The sequence below is a fragment of the Gadus macrocephalus genome, chromosome 7 (assembly GCF_031168955.1).
Source record: "Gadus macrocephalus chromosome 7, ASM3116895v1".
Taxonomy (NCBI): domain Eukaryota; kingdom Metazoa; phylum Chordata; class Actinopteri; order Gadiformes; family Gadidae; genus Gadus; species Gadus macrocephalus.
The window spans coordinates 6,569,893-6,594,326 of NC_082388.1; the positions used below are offsets into that span (position 1 = coordinate 6,569,893).

The 24,434-nt window shown below is 48.8% G+C and overlaps 2 protein-coding genes across 2 annotated transcripts in view; both read right to left on the minus strand.

Moving 5' to 3' along the window:
• The window catches only part of LOC132460732 (transcription factor 15-like), a 271,512-nt gene that overhangs the window by 23,779 nt on the left and 223,299 nt on the right, over positions 1-24,434 (minus strand). The gene's annotated exons all lie outside the window — the stretch shown is intronic.
• LOC132461169 (inositol polyphosphate-4-phosphatase type I A-like) overlaps positions 1-24,434 on the minus strand; it is a 52,452-nt gene that overhangs the window by 14,248 nt on the left and 13,770 nt on the right. Inside the window, exons 2-10 of the mRNA XM_060056213.1 lie at positions 9,680-9,993; positions 6,957-7,001; positions 6,044-6,162; positions 4,480-4,596; positions 3,435-3,514; positions 2,774-2,879; positions 1,407-1,497; positions 665-812; positions 143-384 (exon numbers count right to left, since the gene is read on the minus strand). Of these exons, the coding sequence (XP_059912196.1) occupies positions 143-384; positions 665-812; positions 1,407-1,497; positions 2,774-2,879; positions 3,435-3,514; positions 4,480-4,596; positions 6,044-6,162; positions 6,957-7,001; positions 9,680-9,785 (1,054 nt within the window). The 5' untranslated portion in view covers positions 9,786-9,993. The remainder of the gene's footprint in view (positions 1-142; positions 385-664; positions 813-1,406; positions 1,498-2,773; positions 2,880-3,434; positions 3,515-4,479; positions 4,597-6,043; positions 6,163-6,956; positions 7,002-9,679; positions 9,994-24,434) is intronic.

Genomic DNA, 24,434 nt, shown 5'->3' on the forward strand with positions numbered 1-24,434 from the left:
AAGAGAGAGAGAGATAGACTCATTCTAGTCACTTTGGATAAAAGTGTCTGGTAAACACCCTGAATGTCAATGTACATGTACAATACAATTGAACTTCAAATTTAAATTTAAATGCTAAATTTGAGTTGAAATGCTAATCAAAATACAGGGAGCACAAACCCAGGCCGGTGCTGACCTCTGTAGCCACAGAGATCAGAGGTCACACAAACACATTTATGAACGTACACACACACACACACACACACACACAGACCTCTGTAGTCGCAGAGGTGGGTCAGGGTCTCGTGGTAGGAGAGTATTATGGTCTGGTATTGGGAGACGATCTGTCGCCTGAGACCCTCCCAGCAGGGGGACAGCTCGCCCAGATCGTCCAGCTCACACACCCTGAGGGAGAGGGACATAAAGATGTATAGGAGAGAGAGAGAGAGAGAGAGAGAGAGAGAGAATAAACGTACACACACGTGTGTGTGTGTGCTTGTCTTTGTGTGTGCGTGCGTTTATCTGGAACTGCTCTGTGTGTGACTATTTGTGTGTACCAGGCCGTGCTCTGTGTGTGTGTGTGTGTGTGTACCTTTCCATGCTCTGTGTGTGAGTCTGTGAGTCTGTCTGTGAGTCTGTCTGTCTGTGAGTCTGTCTGTCTGTGAGTCTGTCTGTCTGTCTGTACCTGGCCGTGCTCTGGTCTAGCAGCAGCTTGACGAACTGCCGCGGGACGTTGAGTGACAGGGCGCTCTCGGCCATCTGCTCAAGGACCCTGAGGGGGATCCCGTCCACGGTGGGGAGGCGGTACATCCGGGACATGGTCCCCCCGAACACTGAAAGTATGAACGTACACACACAAACAAACAAAATAAAATAAAATCCGGACCTTGTGAATCGGAATCTAATCTAAATTAAATCAGATCTGGAACCTTGTAAATCGGAATCGCGCACACCTACACACGTACACACACACACAAAATGTAAAGATACACAAACACACACAATCACACAAATTGGAATCGCACGCACACACACACACAAAAACACAAACACACGCACACACACACAATGTAAAGATACATAAACAAACACATAATCACACAAATGTAGACACACACACACGCAAACACAATAATAAAGTAAATAAATCATTTCCGGGCCGTGTGTATCGGATTTGAATCGGAAATTAAAATCGATTCCGGACATTTCAGACACACACAGGCTTGTGTACAGACACACAAACACACACACACACATATGTGAACAGATACACAAACAGACACACACACACAATGTACAGAGACATAATCACACGAATGTACAGACACACACACACACACACAAACCCAGACACGTGTATACACAAACAATCAAACACACACACACTGTACAGACACACAATCACACACACACGCACACACCCCTACCCGAGCGCAGGAGGGGGTCCTTGCTCAGGGAGGAGTATTTGGTCCGGACCCCCATGGACTCTGTGAGGCTCTCGTCCACCGACAACACCGTCTGCAGACAGACAGACAGACAGACAGACAGACAGACAGACAGACAGACAGACAGACAGACAGACAGACAGACAGACAGACAGACAGACAGACAGACAGACAGACAGACGGACAGATAGACGGACAGACAGACAGACAGACACACACCACGTTAGCACTAGGACACTTACTGTCTGACATTCACCCATTCATGCACACATTCACCCTTTCATAGACACATTCACCCATTCACCAATGCATACACACATTCACACATTCATACAAACGTTCAAACATTCACACACCGACGGCGGAGTCAACCATGAGTCGACCATAAAGCGGCTAAACTTAAACATAAAAGTACCGTAATTTTCGACTATAAGCCGCGCCTTTTTTCCCATTTTGCGATCCTCCGGCTTACATAACGGTGCGGCTAATCTTTGAATTTTATAGCTAACGGCCACTAGGGGACCTCCTAAATATATGGATTTTACAGGTTACAGTCTACTAACTTTAACTCTATGGGCTCTATGACAGGTCCGCACCCCCCCACCTTTAAGCGGCGGGCTCCAGTGCGGCTTATATATGTAAACATCATTCAATTTAGCTGCTGCGGCTTATACTCCGGTGCGCCTTATAGTGCGGAAAATACGGTACATGTACTGTGCCGTCAAATCATTCATACACAATACAACTGTTGCAGTGCACAAAAAAAAAACTCAAGACAAAAACATCCTTAAACTGAGAGTAAAAAAACACACGGCTACAAAGAACTAGAAGAATGTCAAAATGTGAACAAGGTAAACATTATTGTTGGTTTGTTATTGTTTGATTGTATTTTATTGCACCGTTATTACCCAAATATATGACCATAATTGTTATTAGTTCGGATGTCTCCTTATTCTGCCCAGTTTTGTCAGTTTATGATTGACTTGGCTCGAAATTCCCATCACAGCACCACCTCTCCCACCAGCATTAACACCAGCTTTATCACCAACAGCATCCACCCCTCAACAAACAGCCTAACCACGACCTTCATCTCCAACGCTTCCATCACAAATAGAAAATCCACAAACACCATAACCACTACCTCCAGCCCCTGATCATCTCCTAATCTTCCACTGATCGTCCCCTGATCTTCTTCTGATCGTCTCCTGATCTCCTCCTGATCTTCCACAGATCTTCTCCTGATCTTCTCCTGATCTTCTCCTGATCTTCCCCTGATCTTCCCCTGATCTTCCCCTGATCTTCTCCGATCAGGAGATTGCAGGGGAGTTGCAGGGGAGTGTTCACCGTACCCGTCCGTTGAGTTGGTCGGGCAGTCTGGACAGATGCTGGTCCCTCCTCTCCTCACTCTGCCACGCGACCACCGTGATGGTCCCCACACACTGGTTCTCCGCCGATCTGCCGGTCCCAACATACACAAACACACACACGCCCAAACGCACACGGACACACACGCACACACAGACACGGACACAGACAGACGCAAATGCACATGGACAGAAACGCACAAACAGACAGACAGACGCACAAAGACACAGACAGACACAGACACACGTAAACGCATACACGCACCGACGCACACACAGACAGGCACAGCAGAGCATATGTATGTGATCATATGTGCATATGTGTGCGTTTATGTGACTGTGTATGTGAGTGCATGCATGTGCATGTTTGCACATGTGTGTTTGAATGTGCGCGTGTCTGCATGTGTGTTCATGTGTGTGTAAGTTTACATGTTTGTGTGTGCGTTTGCGTTTTTGCATGGGAGCGCATGCGTGTGTTTTTACATGTGGCTAAGTACGCACGTATTCGTGTGTGCACATATGTGCGCATTTAGATGTGTGTGTGCATTTGTGTTTACATGCATATGTTTTCTGTGTGCATATGTGTCAGTTTCATGCGCGTGTGTGTGTTTCCATGCACGTGTACATGTGCGTGTGCATGCGTTACCTCAACACGAGGCTCAGCTTGTGTTCCTTGTTCTGTAAGAGCTCCTTCACAGGAAACAGGGCCGACCCCAGCATGTACATCTGTAGGGAGAGACCGACACACAATCAGTTAACCTGAGAGAGAGAGAGAGAGAGAGAGAGAGAGAGAGAGAGAGAGAGAGAGAGAGAGAGAGAGAGAGAGAGAGAGAGAGAGAGAGAGAGAGAGACTTCTGAACTGAAGCTATGTTTTTTGTGATTGTCTTTATTGTGGATGATGCAGTGAAACATGTTTGTATTGTCTACTTCTGTGGATATCATATGTGGTGTTTTGCAAGTTTGCGACGCAGCGACTACAGCCCAAGATGAATTTCCACCTCGGTGTTGTTTAAGTATACTTTATCTTACCTTATCTTAATAGAAAAAGAAAAAGTGTAAGAAAAACACACACTTATTATTATTATAAAAAATATAATAATAATAGCTTGAAGCTAAATAGAATAATGGACGTTAAAATAATTTGATTAAAATATATATATAAATAATAGCTTTAATTGAAATAGATATAAACTAATTAGAATAAAATAAAGATATAATAGTAATATCGTTAAACTAATTAGTTGGTAACTAACTAGTAGCGTCCCACCGTTCCCTGGGAGCAGCAGCTCATTAACTAGCTGGTAACTACCTAGTAGCGTCTCACCGTGCCAAGGGAGCAGCCAGCTAACTAACTAGCTGGTAACTAACTAGTACGTCTCAACGTTCCATGGGATCAGCCAGCTCACTAACTAGCTGGTAACTAAGTAGCTGGTAACTAACTAGTAGCATCTCACCGTGCCGAGGGAGCAGCCAGCTGGTAACTCACTAGTAGCGTCTAAACATTCCCTGGGAGCAGCCAGCTAACTAACTACCTGGTATCTAACTAGTATTATCTCACCGTTCCCTGGGAGCAGACAGGTCACTAACTAGCTGGTATCTAACTAGTAGCATCTCACCGTTCCCTGGGAGCAGCCAGCTCACTAACTAGCTGGTAACTAACTAGCAGGTCACTAACTAGACAACTAACTCACCGTTCCCTGGGCGCGGTCCTTGACGTCGTAGACGGACAGTTTGACCTGCGTCTGCTGGCTGATGTTGGAGTCCTGGAAGAAGGCCATGCTGCTCAGGAAGATTGGGTTACTGGTGCCCTGGGGGGGAGAGGGGGAACGTTTAGGGTCCCATTAAACTAACTAGCCCACTAACTGGCCCACTAACTAACTAGTCAGCTAACTAACAAGCTATCATACCAGCTACCAAAGTGGCCAAGTAACTAGCCAACTAACTAGAGTTCTAACTAACTAACTCTCCAACGCACTAACTAGTCAGCTAACTAACAAGCTATGCTAGTTGGATCCCCTGCTCCTCCTAGCCAAGTGTCGAGGTGTCCCTGAGCCAGACACCTCACCGTAACCGCTCCTGACGTCCTGGCTGTCGCCCTGCATGGTTGACTCCGCCGTCGGTGTGTGAATGCGTGAATGAACCGCTGTAATACACACCGCTTTGGATATAAGCGTCTGCTAGACGCCCTAAACGTCAACGTAGATGTTTATTTGTAGCTTGTGCCGCGGAAAAAGCAGACTGTTTGTTTTTTAACCTGCTTATTTGTGGTTTATTTTGGGTCAAAGAGACTAATGCTACGAAGGCTTTTTGAGGCTGGATTCAGCAAAAGCGTCTGTAATGTAATCCTATGGGGCAATGGTAGCCCTTAAATATATGTCCTCTAAAGCCGTGTTCACACTACACGCGTCCGTTGACGAATCTCTTTGGCTTTGCATCGGCCGCTCCCGAAATGCATTGTGGGTGCGTCTATTCTGACGGCTCCGATGCTCGCATCAAAAAGTTTAGACATTTCCAACTTTTCAGGCAGTGTCGGCCAATCAGATTGCGTTATGCAAATATACGCAAATACACTACAGTGACTCTGTCCAATATAATCACCTTTGTGATGCAACCTGGGAAAACACATGTCTAAAAAAGGCCGGCAGCGAGGAATTAAAAATGCTACGAGAAGCAGCTTTGTGACTACAGGATCCATTTTGCAATAACAAACAGGAAGAAGCAGGAAAAAGCCGACTTTGCTAGCTGGAAGCGATTTGACTGGCTGCAGGCTGAGTCTACAAAGACCCAATCCCAATCTCCGGACTCAGGGACTCAAGTTCTTGCCAAATTTTAAGGCTTTCGGGCTGTCCCAATGTCGAATTCCAAAGGGCAAGAGGGTTTGAGTCCACACTTATGGAGCCCTTTCCGTGAGTCTGCATCAGTGCAGACTTTCCGACAGTTCAAACCGCATCAGATTATATTCCTGACGATTTTATTTTTTTAAGGTTTTATCCCTTTAAATGTAAAGTGGGTAAGACAGGAAAGGATGGCAGAGAGAGAGGGGATCGAACTAGCAACCTTCATGTTACTGGTCATGACTTTTCAGAGACGATCTTGGTGACCAGGTAGGGAACAGTGAACACACAGCATGCCAAACGCAGTAGTGTCACGAGCACTTGGGGATGTGCGTGCGTGTATGCGTTTGTGTGTATCCTCATGTGTGTTCTTGTGTTTCTGTCTTTGTGCGCATGTGTGCGTGTGCGTGTGTGTGTGTACCTCGATGACCTCGGTCTGGGCGTGTTTGGTCCAGAAGCCCTGAGGGGGCGTGGTTACGCTCGCCGCCACAAAGCTACTGGGCTTCCTGTCCGGCGCCGGGGGGAGGAGCTCCGAGCACGCTGCACACGCCGAGGACACACACACACACACACACACACACACACACACACACACACATGTGAAGAGAGGACACACACACACACACACACACACGTGGAGAGAGGACACACACACACGCACACACACGAACATACACACAAATGTGAAGAGAGGACACACACACACACACACACACACGTTAAGAGAGGACACACACACACACACACACACATGTGAAGAGAGGACACACACACACATACACGGACACATTTGAATTTAGGACACACACATGGAAGGACACACGTGAACAGAGGAGATACACACACACACACACACACATGAAGAGAGGACACACACACGTAAGGACACACACACACACACATGTGAAGACAGGACACATACACACACATGATACACACACGCACACACATACATATCCGCAGAATACACACACAAACACACATGTGGATATACACCCACACACAAGGACAGAAACACAAACATAAAGATTCACATACAAAGCACATGAGGATACACACACACACACACACACACACAATAACATGGATGACAGAAACACACACACAAAGACTCACACGCACACACAATGACAGAAACACAGAAACACACAGAAACAGAAATGCAGACACACACACACGGATACACCTACACATGAAGACAAAAACACAAACACAAGACTAACACACACACACCTGAGGACACACAGACACACACACACACAGCCCAATCAACACAGACATACAGACACACACACACACACACACCCCGACCCATACACCAACGCGGTTCTCACCCAAGCTGAACTCCAGTACGGGCTCATCTGGATCCTGGCTGTTTCCTGTCGACGCAAATATAACTGGAATGAGCAGCAGAACACAGCAGGAGCAGTATTGAATAGCAAACACCGAACCGGTTAAGGCCATCGGTCCTCCAGACAAGCCTTAACAATCACTGGGTTAACTCATTCCCCATTCACAACACAGATAGCTAGGATAAGACGCTTAACAACTAAGTCCTATAATTAAGTAGTGTGTACATTAAGTGACAGGACGTACAACATACAATAGGTGCATAAATTAAGTGCCAGCTTACAGCTATCGATGCTCAAGAGCAGCATGGCATCGTTGATAGCGCCGACTGATGCTAAGGTCGTTAGCAGACGCTGAATGACTGAAGCAAAACCTAGCTATCTTTGTTGTTTACGGGGAATGGGTTAACCTAGTGATGGTAAGCGCTTGGCACTTGGTTCTATGAACAAACTTACTGCACCAACAGAGATATAATGTTCTTTCTCTTTCTTCTGACAAATGTACTTATTGTAAGTCACTTTGGATAAACGCGTCTGCTAAAGGCCCTAAATGTAAATGTAAATGTTTGAGCACAGGTTGAAAATGATCATAAGATCACAACCTAAATGCATGACGGATAGATAATCAACGTTTGCTACGGTCCACTGGGTAGGGCTGGTAGAGCGATTTATCCAGCCCACGTCGAGAGTGTCCCTGAGCAAGGCGCCACACCCTGACGGCTCCTGACGAGCTGGCGGTCGTCCTGCGCGGTCGACTCCAGCCATTTGTGTGTCAGAATGAAAGGGCGAAGGTGTGCTACTGACCGTGTGTGTGTGTGTGTGTGTGTGTGTGAAAGGCAGTGGTGTATAAAGTACTCAAAAGCCATACTTAAGTAAAAGTACAGATACCTTACTGGAAAATTACTTAAGTAAAAGTAAAAGTCACCTTTTAGAATAGTACTTAAGTAAAAGTATTAAAGTATCTGATCTTTACTGTACTTAAGTATCAAAAGTACTTTTCTGATATTAAATGTACTTAAGTACTGAAAGTAAAAGTACAAGTAACCGTTATCGAAACTCCTCCCTATAACTGCCCTCGTCCAATCATGCCTTAGCACTAACTGGCTAGATAGATACCTCGCCAGAGATGGAATAAGAATAAATAATCTTTATAGGTTATTAGCTAGCTTGAAATATTATATACAAATATTACCCAGCGGTGAAAGAACCTTACAAGTTTAAAATGTTGTGCTGGTGGTATTTATTTTGAGGTCGTGAAGTTTCTAATTTTTTGATTGAGACCTGTATGATTTTGCTTCGATTATTGTTGTTTCCCCTTCGTTGTTGATCTTTTTCTGAAAACATCCTTCCACTGCATATTGCAGTCCATTTTGCCATGATCTGGATGCTGTCGCGGAGTTACTCCAAAAAAAAAATCACTGACACTGACAGATATCGTAGCCCGACCTATTATCCCGCAAGCGCTGGTACACGTTACTTAATATTGATTTTGGTGTCATCCAGGATCGCGGATTTTCGGAAAACTTAAGTCCCTGCCCAAAAAGGGTATTTAAATTAGCTTTGTAGCAAAAATGGCACATATACAGCGTATTGAAGTGTATAAGATAGTGTTGTAATACTGCGTGTACAAACCAGCCTGATACAAATAGTAGAATTTTGATAGCCCTTGCCCTCGTCCTAGCCATGCATTTGTGTGTCGACAGTCGTAGGAGTTATGATCGACGTAGCAACAGTAACTAAGCAAGGGGGCTTTGCGAACGTGCGCTGGGACAGCTGATTCGCCAAACAGGCTCGCAGTCTGTGTTCTACCACAGTCCCAGAAGTTTTGTTTTTTTTCTAAAGATGAGTTGATTTTGTAACGAGTAACGAAGGTTTCAAGGGAAATGTAGCGGAGTAAAAGTATCCGTTTTCTTCGCAAAATGTAGCGAAGTAAAATACACTGGTGAAAGGGTGAATGTTACGGGACATTGCAATGCGCTTTCAGTGACCACTGGTTAAAAAGCGCGGCAAAAATTCAGTTCATTTACCGTAAAACATTTCAAGGAAGAGGAAAAGTCTTTTAACGTCCAATCACACTCCGATCTGTTAAAATAAATAACAATGTGTGTGTGTGTGTGTTTGTTTGCATGCTCATGTGCGTGCGTGTGTTTCAGTCTGTGTGTGTGTTTGTTTGCATGCTCATGTGCGTATGTGTGTTTCATTCTTTGTGTGTGTGCGTTAGCATGTGTGTTTGTTAGCATGCTCATGTGTGTGTGCTACAATGCTCATGTGCATGTGCACCTGTGCGTGTGTGTGCGTTACCATGCACATGTGTGTTAGCATGTGTGTGTGTATGTGTGTGTGTTTCAGTCTTCATGTGTCTGCGTGTGTGTGCATTTGTGTCTGCGGGTGTGTGTGTGTTAGCATGCTCATGTGTATGCGTTACCATGTGCAGGTGCGTGTGCTCGTGTGCGTTACCATGCTCATTTGTGTGTGTGTGCACTTGCTTGCGTGTGTGTGTGCGTGCGTGCGTGTGTTACCATGTTCATGTGTGTGTTTGTGTGTTTCAGTCTTCATGTGTCTGCGTTTTTTATTCTTCATGTGTGTGTTAGCATGCTCACCTGTGTGTGTGTGTGTGTGTGTGTGTGTGTGTGTGTGTGTGTGTGTGTGTGTGTGTGTGTGTGTGTGTGTGTGTGTGTGTGTGTGTGTGTGTGTGTGTGTGTGCCCACCGGCCAGCGTCAGGCTGATCATCTCTGCAGACAGCTCGAAGGTGGAGGCCCTGTAGACGGACCACGGCCGCTGCAGCCGGGGCCCTCTCTCCCTGCAGCCCGCCATGCGGGGCCCCGGGCCCCTGGGTCCTGGGTGGGGGGGGTCGCTACTCAATCACACACCACCCCCCCGGAGGGCTGGCACACATGTGTCCGCACGGCGCCGCGAACCACACACACACACGAGCGGTTTAGAAGGTATGCGTCGGGGGCCCCAACATTGGTTTTCGGGGTCTTCGAACCCCTGACGTCTCTAGTGAGGGGAGAGCAACAGTCTGGATGGAGTTGGAAAAAGGAGAGAGAGAGAGAGAGAGAGAGAGAGAGAGAGAGAGAGAGAGTTAATAATACATAAACATAATTGATAACAAGAGTGTTAGGCCTTTCTCACATGAAATCCCAACAGGAGATAATCAGACTCAGGAGTGTTCACTCCTACACTGGAGATACTCCACATAATCCAGGCGAGGGGAAGAGAGAGTAGGAGGTAAGCAAGAGTATATAAATATAGAGCTGTGTGCGATTAATCTAATTTTTAATCACGTTTTCGATTTCTTTGGGCTAAAGGTGACATATTATACCACCAGGTGCGAGTGTGATTAGCCGTTACCAGCAGTGATGCCAGTAACGCGTTACTTAATAACACGTTACTGGTCTCCGACCATTTTTTTCATTAATGAGTAATCTAATGCGTTACTATTTCCAAACCAGTAATCATATTAAAGTTACTCATCAAAGTCACTGTGCGTTACTATTTTTTACCGGATCACCGATTGGCTTTGAGAGCGATGGAGTGGTGTCTTTCTGTCTGTCTGTCTGTCTGTCTGTCTGTCTGCCTGCCTGTTTGTGTGAGAGTGCATGTGCATGGGAAGTGTAAGTCTCCAAAGACTTCAATCTATCAGAGACGAGTCTCTAGAGTCCGCGCCACCAGTTGTTATTAGCGGCGGAATTAGTCTTGCGGTGCCGTGTGTGCGCGTGTGCGTGTGCGTGTGTGTGGCTGCGTCCGGTGATCGCCCCGTAAAGCGCACGGTGATATTTTGTCTATGCATTAAAAGTTGCCGGAAGCGGTTGAAAGCAGTGTGTGCAACCAGGGCTGTAATTCTGGGCCCTGTATACAAGAGGTACTGATGGGCCCCCCCGAATTCCCCCTACCAGCCCCCTGCGCACAATTTTTGACGGGGAGGGTGGGGCCGGGGAATGGAAGACCAGATGTTGACCGCGGTGGAAGAATGGGGGGGGCAAAAAGTTAGTATGGGGGGTGTTGTCGCAGTTAAATGTAACTAATAAAGTAACATGAACATGTACGTGTGTTTAAATTATTTGACACATTAAAAAATTTACTTAGTGACTCAATAGTTACTTTCCACAGTAACTAGTTACATTTATTATATCAACGGTAAGTACTAGTAATTATAGTAATTAGAGACTGTAAACAATTACTTTTTTAAAGTAACAACACTGGCCTCTACAAGCCGTGGAAATCTGCCCCTTGACATCACAGGTAGACTGATCTATCCAGCACACACATAGGTGGGCATGCCCACCAGTGATGTCATAAGAGACCAATTTTCAAAACAGCTTGTAAGGGCTACTCACACCACACCTGGTGGCATGTCAAGGGACCTTTAACATATCGATTTGTGGCCGAAATGTATAACCGAAATACGTAACCAGAATAAATTACTGAAAAATTATTCTTCATAATACGAATCGCTACATTTTCACCATTGTGGGACTGGGCATCTAAAAATCAATCAATCCACTTGGTGTACTGCCCCACAAGTAGGGAGAAACACACACACACACACGCGCACACACACACACACACAGCATAGAGCTCGGTAATATAGACAGACAGAAAGACAGACCTGTGACTCACAACCAACCCCCACAAACACAAACACACACAAGCACTAGAGCCCGGCCATATAGATAGACAAACATGTGTCCAACCACCCCCCCCCCACACACACACGCAGGCAAGCAAGCAAGTACACACACACACACACACACACCCTGTTATATTAGCCTAGATGTAAATGGGCTAATTGCTCCACAGGAAAATGGAACGAGAAACTGTGAGTGTGTGTGCGTGCGTGTGTTGTGCCAACGTCCGTGCGTGCATGTATGCGGGAGTTTGAGTATGCATGCGCTGTGCCTGCGTGCGTTTGTGTGTGCGTGTGTTTGGTGGTCTTCACTGGCTTTAATAGCGCAGTGTCCTCCTGGTCTAGTTTGGGTATAGACAGATGGAGACAGATCACAGCGCTGCTCTATATCCATCCACACCAGTTCAATTAGTGGGTCGAATTCGACTGGTTTACCTTTATTATTCTGTCTTTAAAGGAGCCATATTACACCACCAGTGGCCCATTTCCACCGACAGTACCAGCTCAACTCGTCTCGTCTTAGCCCACCTTTTCTTGCTTTTCGATCACCAAAACGTGGTTCCTGGTACCTGGTACTTTTTTAGTCCCACCTCCGTCGGGTTCCAAGAGAGCTGATCTGATTCTTTGGTGCGACGTCAACAGGCTGCTGGCTGCTGATTGGCCGGAGAGTGACGCCACTGGACGAGCGCGACGTCCGAGCCTGACGCCCGACACCCGGCATTATATTATGTTCCTTATGTTCAGTATTATTCACGAAAAAAGCAATAAATCATTCTATAGTATGACCAACACAACCTTGGAAGCAGTCAACATATAAACTGCTCTTCCCTTAAGGCCATGCCGATGCGTTGAGATGACATCTTTATTTAACTATTGAATTGTAAAAGAAAGATAAATATAATTCTTACTGTTCTCCAGTCAGATTCGTGATTTCGATTTGATTTTGATTAATCGTTCAGCCCTACCCGGCATCTTTAATACTACTATCATTAGCGTTCAGTCAACAATAGTGATTGATTATTGAACATGGCAGAATCAGCGCGCAAGAACACGCCGTGGTCCGTGACAGAGGTGGAGACGCTCCTGTGTGTAGCCCTGTTTGTTTATGTGTCTAGTGGTCACGTATGTGTCGCAGTGTCCCGCATGCGTGCTATGGCGTGCGAAGTCGTGGCGAGTTGAGCTGGTACTGTCCGCGGAAAAGAGGCACAAGTGTTAGCGTGATTAGCCGTTACAAGCCTTTTTGAAAATCTGCCTCTTCTGAAATCACAAGTGGGCGTGTCCACCTAGATGTCCGCTTGATAGATCATTCTTACCAGCCTACCCAGTGGACTAGCCTGGCTCCGCCCGCCTAAGTACTTCCGCTCAATTTGAATTTCCCTTCAGTAGTCTACTAGGTCTGGACCTGCTGTATGTAATTTGGTTCTATTTCATGTAGGCTACGCCGTCTAGGCTTCGCCTTATGGGCTTGTCCCGTGCGCGCGCCTGCGCGCGCTGAAAATTCAAACTATGCACCTATCAGCGTGGGCACCGCCCACATTTCCCACGGTATCGTGTCTATATAACGCGGTGTATACCGTCGCTCATCCTCCCTTTTCTTTCAGCACTTGTGCTTATCAGCGAGAAATTGAGAACTACAATTAAGAAGATGAGAACTTCAACACGGATCTCCCAAGCCGGTGGCAGCGGCTCGGGCGAGGCCGCGGACAAACGGCCCTTTTCAGGGCCACCTGAGAGCGCTCCTAGAGCTAGGTCCTTTTCAGGACTCCTATGCGCCTCCTGTCCCGCCTCCCTGGCACCGGGTGACGGGCACATGGCGTGCTTTTGGTGCCTCGGCACCGACCACGCCGCGGCTGCTATGGCGGCCCCCGTCTCCTGTGTCGCCTGCCGGGAGCTGCCTGAAGAGGGGATCCTCTCCAGGCATCTCTTCTTTTCCCCTGCGGTGGAAATGGCTGACGCCATCGACCTGTTCGGACCTGACGTCGACGATGGCATCATCGACGCCTCCCTGGACGACGTCTTCGGCGACTCGGCGTCCGGTTTTTCCCGCTCTCGGGTTACAACCGCCACCGTCATACAACACGAGGGTCCGCGCCGGATGACCGATCTCTTCCGGGAGATCATGGGTGAGGCGGCGGCCATCAAAGGGATTCCCATGCCGGTCCCGCCTCTCGCCCCCGTATCTGACGATATGCAGGGCGAGTGCTTTCGCACCCCATCTTTTTCCCGGCGGGTTACCCAGTGCCCCTTGTTCCCGCCTTTGCAGCACTTGTTTATTGCTGCCGGTGAGGACCCTTCGACCCCGAAGGCTCCGGTAAGATCCTACACGGATTTCACCAACGTGGAGGGGTGGGCCGATACTCAGGCGAGGGGGATCCCTCGCCTGGAGCCTCCCCTGGCAGCGCTTCTCTGTCCGGGCGCCGGGCTCCTTAACGAAAAGCCGCTGCCCCCCGACCGCCTCCAGAAGCAGATTGTCGGCCTAACGGACAGGGTGTTCGTTTGTGCCTCTCAATCCGCGGCGGCGGTCAACAACATCGCCCTGCTCTCCTCTGCCATGGTCTCCTTGTCGGCTGACAGGGAGGCCTACGGCCCGGAGGAAGCCGCGAGATGGCTGGCGGTTTCCCGCTTTTCCAGCGCCATCCTCCAGCTATGCCAGCCGATAGCCGTTTCGGCCGGCCAGCATATGGCGTGGGCTACCATGATTCAAAGGGTCATATGGCTCTCCCACACTGCGGTGCCGGAACGAGAGCGGGCCAGCCTCGTCCAGGGTCCACTAGCGCCGGATGGCCTATTTGGTCCCAGGTTCTCCGAGGTGCTCGCGCACCAGCAGTCAGTCCGTGAGAATCGTTCCCGGTTCGGGACGATTCTCACGGGCTCCTCCCGCCAGCAGGCTGAGAGGAAGCGCGGTCTAGGCCGGTCCCAGCGTTCCATGGGACCGCCTCCGACTCCAGCCCCGGTGCAGCAGCCGCAGCCGCCGCGCACGGGGAGAGCAGCAGCGCCACGGACCGGGAAGTTCCGGACGCTTGCTCCTACTTTTTCTTTCCCTATTAAAGAAAAGAGTAAAGACCGTTCGGCCGAACGGCAGTACATGGTACCTAAAGAGCGATATTCCCCAGGCCACCTGCGTCCTACGCTTGTGGTGCGCTCCTCCATGTTGCCTATTTCCCCCTCTCAGCCCGGTGGCTGTAGGGTGACGGTCGGACGGCGTGTTCACATGGCCTCTGGTTCACCTGCTTCTAAGAAGCAGCGTCCCTTGGAGCCTCATGGACGGATCAGAGACTCGTTGCACGAGCCCGTGGATACGGCCGCTTGTACCGGTCTCCTGGTTCCCCACATTATAGGTGAGGAGATGGGTCCGCGCGCTGTGGCTACAGCCTGCGGACAGCGCATGCGCACAGGTGCTGCGGCCGGACGGCTCGCTCCCTGTTCAGCGGGCACGAGCGCGACGTCTAGACAGCTCGTTGTTTTTACAGCTGCTAGTTCTGGTACGTCTCCTACGCTCGCTGAGCCTCCTCCCTTTCGTGGGAAGCCCCCCCTTGGTTCACACGCAGTGTGGAGGCGGTAGGGGCAGAGGAATACGGGTTATTCCTGGACGGTCTTCCTCAGCTGTCGGCTCGCCCTCTCTCCAACCGCTATGCGTGTTGGCAAGAGCGGTGCGTTCTGCCAACGTGGTTGGACACCACGTTGAGATGGGGCCTTCCCATACAGTTCAAGCGTCGTCCCCCACCCTTTATGGGGTTGGTGGAGACCACGCTACGGGACCCGGCTGCGAGCACGGCTCTGGCAGCAGAGGTGGCACGTCTCTTGGTAAAGGGGGCCATCACTGTCGTTCCCCCCCACGAGTCTCACCTAGGTTTTTATTCCCGCTACTTCCTGGTTTCCAAGAAGTCAGGGGAAATGAGACCTATTCTGGATCTTCGCGTGTTCAACAGATTCGTTGCCACGAGGAAGTTCAGAATGCTCACGGTCGGAGCATTGTTCCGGTGTGTGAGAGAGGGCGATTGGTTCACATCCCTGGATCTCAAGGATGCTTACTTCCACGTCCCTGTTCGGCAGGCGCACAGGAAGTTTCTCCGCTTTGCCTTTATGGGGATGGCGTACGAGTACCAGTATCTGCCGTTCGGCTATTCCCTGGCTCCGCGCACCTTCTCGAAGTGTGTGGAGACGGCGTTGGAACCGCTCAGACGTCAGGGAAAGAGGATTCTCTTCTACCTAGACGATCTGCTTATTCTGAGCAACTCAGAAGAGACCGCGAGAAGGGACACCATGTTGGTGATAAACCATCTCTCCTTCCTGGGTTTTGCCATCAACTGGGAGAAGAGCTCCCCGCTCCCCAGCCGGCAGACAGTCTACTTGGGGCTTTGCCTAGACTCAGCCACCATGATTGCGATGCTTTCGCCTCCTCGGCGAGACGCCATCCTGTCGGCGCTCTCCCGTTTTCACGTTCGCAGAAACGTGACCGCACTGTCCACCATGCGCCTGTTGGGGCTGATGGCAGCTGCCCACCCCGTGGTCCCCCTGGGTCTGCTTTTTATGCGCAGACTCCAGCGGTGGTTTGCTCGCCAACGGTTGGACCCCAGGCGACACAAGCTCAGGGTGCTCCTCGTCCCCCGTTCGGTGTCGCCAGACCTGGAATATTGGAAAGGACCCTCCGCCCTTCTCAAGGGTGTTCCCCTGGGCAGGGTGGCGTCCTACGTAGTGGTCTTCACGGACGCCTTGTTGACGGGTTGGGGAGGAACGTGCCTCTCTCACTCGGTCGGAGACGAGTGGCGCACGCCCCCTACAGCACACATAAATGTGTTGGAGCTCGACGCTGTGAGGAAAGTGCTGTTGCATTTCTTTCACCTGGTGCGCGGCCGCCACGTTCTGATCAGGACAGACAGCGTGTCGGCGGCGGCGTAGGCCTACATCAACAGACAGGGGGGAGTCCGCTCCCCTGCTCTCCACCGAAAGGCGGTCGAGCTCTGGCTTTGGGCTCATCAGTATCTCCGCAGTCTGAGAGCCCTGCATATCGCGGGCGCCCAGAACTTTGGGGCGGACCTCATGTCTCGAGGCGGTCCCCGCCGAGACGAGTGGCGGTTACATCCCGACATTGTCAGACTGATCTGGCAGAGGTTCGGGACAGCGCAGGTGGACCTCTTCGCGTCCCGGGAGAACACGCACTGCAGGTGGTGGTTCTCCCTCAGCCCTCGGGATCTTCCCCCGTTGGGGGTAGATGCGTTGGCACACACACCTTGGCCGCGGGCTCTCTTGTATGCGTTTCCCCCGCTCCAGCTGATCCTTCCTCTTCTGGAACGGGTCAGACAGGAGAGACTGTCCCTGATATTAGTGGCCCCGGAGAACCGTTCAGCTCTGTGGTTTCCAGAGCTGGCCGTGCTCTCGCGGTCGGCGCCTTGGCCAGTACCATTCAGGCCGGATGCGCTTTCACAGGCCCACGGGACGGTGCACCACCCGCCCGATGTCTCGGGACGGCTGTTGGTTTGGCTCCTGAGAGGTTGATCCTGCAGGGCAAAGGTTTGCCTGAGACGGTTATCAACACTATTCAGAGTGCTCGTGCGCCTTCTACTTCTTCCCTCTATGCGGCGAAGTGGTGCGCCTTCTCTAATTGGTGTGAGACGAACCACGCTGTCCCATCTCAATGCGAGGTGGGAAGCGTGCTTTCGTTTCTGCAAAACTTATTGGAAAAAGGTTTGGCCTTCTCCACTATCAAGGTCTATGCGGCAGCCGTTTCGGCTGGCCATGCAGGCTGTGATGGTGGACCGATCTTCAGCCATCCACTGGTCAAGAGATTCTTGCGTGGGGCTAGACGGGTTAGGCCTGTTTCACGCGTGCTTACACCACGCTGGGATCTCCCCACCGTGTTGCGCGGATTGTCCAGGGATCCTTTCGAGCCTCTCTCTCAGGCCCCTTTGGATGCCCTGTCATTTAAGACGGCGCTCTTGTTGGCCTTGGTTTCTGCCAAGCGGGCCGGTGAGCTAACCGCTCTGTCTGTCAGCCCGAGTTGCTTGTTGCTAAACGAGGACAGCTCCTTCGCGTTGCTCAGACCTAATCCTGCGTTCCTCCCGAAGAACATTAATAGTTCTTTTCGGTCGAGGGATATTGTGCTTAAGGCTTTTCACCCCCCGCCTCATTCTAGTGAGGCGGAGGCGGAGTTGCATCTCCTGTGCCCGGTTCGGGCGTTGGCTATGTACGTGAATCGCTCGGCAGCGTTCCGCTCCACACAACAGTTGTTTGTGTGTTATAGCGACGCTAGCAGGGGCCGCGCTCTCTCTAAGCAGCGGTTTTCTCGCTGGGTATGTGAGGGTGTTTGCCTAGCCTACTCTCGGCAGGGCTTGGCGCCACCGTTGGGCGTTAAAGCTCACTCCACACGGAGCGTGGCCGCTTCAACGGCTCTACTCAAGGGCGTTTCGGTGGAAGACATCTGCGCGGCTGCGTCTTGGTCTTCCCCCGGCCCCTTTGTCCGTTTTTACATGTTAGACATGTCCAGGGGCTCACTCGGCAACTCTGTGCTAGAGTCCGGGACCCCTTTTACGGCTTAAGAATATAGACATGTTCTTTAAAGCGTCGTGGTTGGATTTCCTCTCGCCGGCTGGCGAGTTGGACTTGATTACCAGTCTTACTCTCCCACCTTTTTTCAAATGAAAAACAGGCTAGGGGGTTTTCTATTGGCTCGCCAATTGTCTGGTGGTTTTGTTTACCAGTATGGCACTCCCGCCGTTTTCTTCAAATAAGAAACGGCCGAGAGAGTCCCATTATTGGAGAGCCGAATTCCGTAGCTCCACCCCCGGTGGTAGCGGACCTAATGGAAACCTAGTTGCTCTGGTTTTTCTTTTCCTTTCATGGGTTCCATGAAGCACGGAATAGAGCCGGAGTCTTTACAGACTCACTTTTTTCTCCCTTGATCATTGCCTTGCTTGATCTAGGAGGAATTAGTTTTTTATAAAGCTGTTGTGTTTTACACTTCCTTGGCTTTTTGAGTCTTAATGTGTTCTGGTGACTTAGGTCTTTTTGACTGGGGTCCAGCAGGAGTACATTGATCGGGCTCCGCTCGCAGCTTCACCTTAGCCCATAAGGCGAAGCCTAGACGGCGTAGCCTACATGAAATAGAACGATAGTTATGTTATTATAACTCTAGTTCTATGATTGTAGGCGTAGCCGTCTAGTTTCCCACCTGCTGTTCCCTCCAATTGCTGAAAGAAAAGCTTGGAGGATGAGCGACGGTATACACCGCGTTATATAGACACGATACCGTGGGAAATGTGGGCGGTGCCCACGCTGATAGGTGCATAGTTTGAATTTTCAGCGCGCGCAGGCGCGCGCACGGGACAAGCCCATAAGGCGAAGCCTAGACGGCTACGCCTACAATCATAGAACTAGAGTTATAATAACATAACTATCGTTTTCTGGTGCCGCCACAGCGGCCGCCAATCAGCGAACAGAGGGCGTGTCTGAGAACAATGACGATAAAGTCTTACGCCAGTTTGAGTTGTTGTTGTAGGTCGGTAGTTGATTTACAATGTGCAATTTTTCCCTGATAAATTAAATTTGACGAACAAAACCTGCAGCTGTCGTTGACGGACATTTTCGTGCAGACGCGCAAGGTGTTTGGTTTGTGTACAACCTGCGCGTGATTCCCGGCGCATGACATACGTCACAACCAAACGTTAGCGATTGGTTATGGCAGATCCAGAGTGGCACTGGGCAGATCCAATCATTTTAAACTTCAACAGACACCCGCCTTCAAGTGAGTTAACGTTTGTCAATTGATTAGGTCCAGACTCTCTGTACAAATGAAATGAAATGAAGTGAAGTACGAGAGTCCGGTAGAACCAGGCTACCAGTGGACTGTAGCAAACGTTGCTCTTCTATCCAGAAGATAGCGGTCGAACGGATGACGGAATACCTGTGATCCGTACGAATCAACCCTCACGGTTCGGGACGCACGTGATCCGCGGATTGGCTGATTATGCGAAAATAAATATATTGTGCGTTCACGTGATCGCCGCATGTTTGATAGGCTACTGAATAATTAGCATGGCAGCATGGCGAGCAGGGCAGCGGAGAAGTTGGAGAAGCCTCCTGCATCAATTAAATCAGCTGTATGGGAGTACTTTGGCTTCCCGGTGCACTATGATGAAAACTGAATAAGGGTGGTGGACAAAACGGGCACAGTGTGACGGCACTGTGGCACCAGAATGGCCTACGACCACGACAACACCTCGAGTATGCCCAGCCACGCAAGGCGACATCATCCCGGTTTGTTGGGAGAAAAAAAAAGATGCGCAGCAACTGCTTCTCCCCGATGCATTTAAGCAGTGCTTTCCTGCAGGCTCAGACCGGGCAAAAGCCATCACCAACTCTATTGGGGTGTTTATAGCGACAGACATGAGGTCATACTCCATTGTGGAGAATAAAGGCTTTAAAAACATGATTAAGGTGCTTGAGCAATGGTACGAGATACCCTCGCGCACCCACTTCACAACCAAGATCGTTCCCGAACTTTATGAGAAACAAAATAAGATTATTGTGGATGAATTATCCAAGGCATCCTCCGTTCCCCCTCACTACAGATGGGTGGACCTCTAGAGCCAATGAAAGTAACGTGACGGTGACTGCGCACGACATAACAGCGGAGCGGGAGATGAAGATTCCAGTTCTGTAAACATGTCCGCTCTACGATAGCCACACCGGCACAAGTCTGGCGGAGGTACTAACAGGAGCAGTAGCAGAGTGGAAGGTAAGGAGGCCAAAAAAGAACATCCCAGTCACCAAAGATAATGCCAAAAAACAGGTAAATGCAGTGAAGGAAGCTGGACTGGGGCCACAGATAGGGTGCTTTGCCCACGTGATAAATTTAGCATCCCAAAAGGGAATAACAGTACACAAGATGGACAGAGTGCTGGGGAGGATCAGAAAGTGGGTTTCAATTTTCTACCGCAGCACTACAGCAGCTCATTTGCTTAAAACAAAGCAGGAAATGCTACAAGCTAATACAGGATGTACCAACAGGGTCGAACTCCACGTATGACATGTTGGAGTGCTATCTTGAGCAGCAGGCAGCTATATTTTCTGCACTGACTGACAAGGCCCTGAAAAAAAAAATATCAGAGACATTGTCACCTTGTCTGATGATGATGTGAAAGTGGCAGAGGAGGTCCTCCAGATGCTCAAACCACTCAAAATGGATACAACCCTCAAGCACTAAATCTGCTCCTTCAGCAACCATGGCCCTACCCCTAAAAACAAAGATTCCACAATCCATGGCCCCAAGTGAGGAAGGCGGCACCATCAGCCGAGAGGAAATAGCTGCCATCAAAGCGGACCTGAACCCCAGATACACTGACCCCCCGATCTACAGAACTAGCTACATAGATCGACTGCACTGGACCCAAGATTCAAGTCCCTGTCTCACCTAGATCCTGCCCTGCGCCAGAGAACATACAACAATCTCTCCACTGAGATTGTGGGCAGGCTGGGCACTGAAGAACATGTAGAGGTAAAAAACATTTTTAAATAGGAGTGAGTTAGACCCCTTAAATATACTGCAGGTCAGTCCTAGTTCTTTAGCAATAAGAATTGTACATATTTTTTATTTTAAATTAATAATTGATTTTTTAAATGTTATTGCTGCAATAATAGTTCTGTGGAATCTGAAAAAAAGAGGGTCAAGCCACAGGGCCGACCGGAGAAGGCACAGGGACGTCTCCTCCACACAAGAAGTCAGCCATGGAGGCGCTTCTCGGGGAGACCTTTGCAGGCAAGGAGGTCAAAGACAAGAAGCCGTTTGCTGATGCCATTGAAGAGGAAGTGGCATACTATCGAGAAGCAAGTGGCATTCAAGTTGATTGTGATCCACTGAATTGGTGGAAAACAAACAAGTGCAAATACCCTCATGTTGCCATTATGGAAAGATGTTACCTTGCTGTGCCTGGCACTTCAGTTCTCAGCGAGAGCGTCTTTCACACCGCAGAGGACTTGGTGATTGCAAAAAGGTCTCCTGGCAATGGAGAGATCATCATCTTTTTGAAAAATAATTTAAAGTTGTAAATCCAGGTCTGCTGTGCTTCCTTTGGACACAGGATTCTTTTTAAATTGTATTCACTATCAATGTTTAAAAGAATAAGGAATAATGCCTCTGTTTGCACTTTATATTGTTTTAAAATATTTAATTTATACACTGGATGGACATATTGAGTCAAGTTTTTATTTTAAGTGGACACAAGCAATTTTTTTTATATTAACTATGCTTAAAGGAAGCAGGAAATAGCCTGTTATTCACTGTTCATGTTGAAAATAAAACTAAAAAAGCATTTAAAAGCTAAGTCACATGTCTTTTTATCTTTTTGTCGAAAATGATCCGAAAATGATGGAAACACACCATCAACCCGAGATATAATCTCTGTGCCTCTTTGAGAGAGTATTAGCATTGGTTCTACTGTATATGGGAAAACCTGACATAGTAATGCTTAATGCTAGCAAATTGTCATGTTGTGGCATAGTTTAATCTAGCTATCATATAAAATGCAAACGGTCATATTCTAATCCGATAGTCTAGGGATTGATGATTCTGGAGTTGATGCAGGGTCTGTCTCTCTGTGTCTCTGGTCTTTCTAATTTTTTTAAAATACCTTTATATGCATGTACACACCTGGGCCTAAATGAACAAACTAACTCATACAACAATAATTAGCTTGCTTGTGTTTTCGATGGCAGTGAAAGTCTTCCTCTCTTGCTGACTCATGCACACACATACGCACGTGATCGCTTGGCAGATAGTGAGCAGTAAAAAGGTTTCACCATATACGGTCAACCGCAATGGAGAGTTTCCTTCTTAAACAGACAGGAGAACAAGAATAAGACCAGAACGTTAACACACACACAATCATCACAGACACACAATCACAGAAACACAATTGGACACACACACAATCAGACACAAACACAATCACTGACACACATACAATCACAGACACACACAATCAGACACACAATCACAAACCCACAATCCAACACACACACAATCTGAAACCCACACAATCACAGACAAGCACAACATCAGACACCATCCAACACATGTACACTCACAGACCCACACACAATCACTAATCCTAACCTTTGAGAGAGAGAGAGAGAGAGAGAGAGAGAGAGCCCTGTCTTCTTCTGATCCTATATTGATTAGCTGCTCATGCGATGGACCCTCGTTGTGTCTTCGCAGAGCGAGGGGGTTTACGGACCCGTTACGTCCTTGCGGACCCTCCGTGAGTCCACCGCAAGGGCCCCTACCAAAAATGTAAACCTTGCATCGCGGCGAACGGGCATTCTGTTGCTGGCCCTAATTAATAGACTCCCCTTCCACCCCATATTAAAAGGTCCCATGACATGCCACCAGGTGTGAGTGTGATTAGCCGTTATTCCACTGGGTATGGTCTATCCAGCACACATCTAGGTGGACACGCCCACCTGTGATGTCATAAGAGACATTTTCAAAACGCCTTGTAGCGGCTAATCACACTAACACCTGATGGCATGTCATGGGACCTTTAAGTCCTCCACCACCATTGGCATTTTCAAGTCTAATTTAAAAACCTACCTTTTCTCTCTTGCCTTTAACAACCTTTAACCCCCCCCCCCCTCCTTTCCCCATTGCTGCTATTTTTTTTTAATCTGTTTGAATTTTTAATACTTTTATTTTGTTTACTGGGTTTTACTTGCTCTTCATTTTTTCATGTAAAGTACTATGGGTCATCTCCGGTTGTATTTCAAAGTGCTATGTAAATAAAAGTGACTTGACTTGATTTCCAGCAGACCCAGACTAACGATCACTATCACTCTCTCCATATTTGGCCATAGGGGTCGGAAAAACTGACTCTGCTTGGCTCAGCTTTAGGAAAAAGTAAAAAAAAGCCACAGTATCGTAAGAGGGCTATCGAGTTAAACAACGTGTCCAGGGACAACTATCCCCTTCCCCGGTTTACACTACAGAAGTGGAAGCCTGCAGTTTCACTTCTGAAAGCTCAGTGAACTCTCAGCCTTAAATGGACTGCATTTATATTGCGCTTTTACCCAAAGCACTTTACAAAAATTGCCTCACATTCACCCATTCATGCACACATTCACGATGTCGGCGGGGTCGACCATGCAGGGCGACAGCCAGCTGGTCAGGAGCAGTCAGGTTGAGGCGTCTTGCTCAGTGACACCTCGACACTCAGGGACACCCAGCTAGGAGGAGTACGGGATATAGCGACCTTCCGTCAGGAAGCAGTCAGTTGGAGGTGCCTTGCTCAGGGACACCTCGACAGTCAGCTTAGGAGGAGCCGGGGATCACACTATCAACCTTGTGGTTGCTAGCAAACCCGCTCTAACTTCTGTCTCATGCGATATTTACTGTTCAGTGAATGGATTGCATCGACTTCAAGTTGCCGTTATCGGCTTTGACAAAGATGGGATTTGGCCTCATGCATAATTTAAAACCTATTCCCGAAATACATGGTCATGACCTCCCGGCGGTAATATAACTCTGGCTGGTGCTTCTGGCCCAGGTTCCCACTTTCCAAGCATTGCTTGGGAATTTAATGTTTAAATTTATGTGCAGGCTTACTGAGTCTAGGAACAGCATTATAAGGTCTTTGACGGACCCTAACCTAATTGAGACTTATGCCGCTTTTCCACTGCATGGTACCAGCTCGACACGACTCGACACGACTCGACTCAGCTCGCATTTTTTGCGTTTCCACCGCGGTACCATGGTATCTGGTACCTGAAGTGGCTGCTTTTTCTAGTACCTACTCGCTCTAGGTTCCAAGCGAGCTGAGCCGATGCTAAAAGGTGACGTCGGC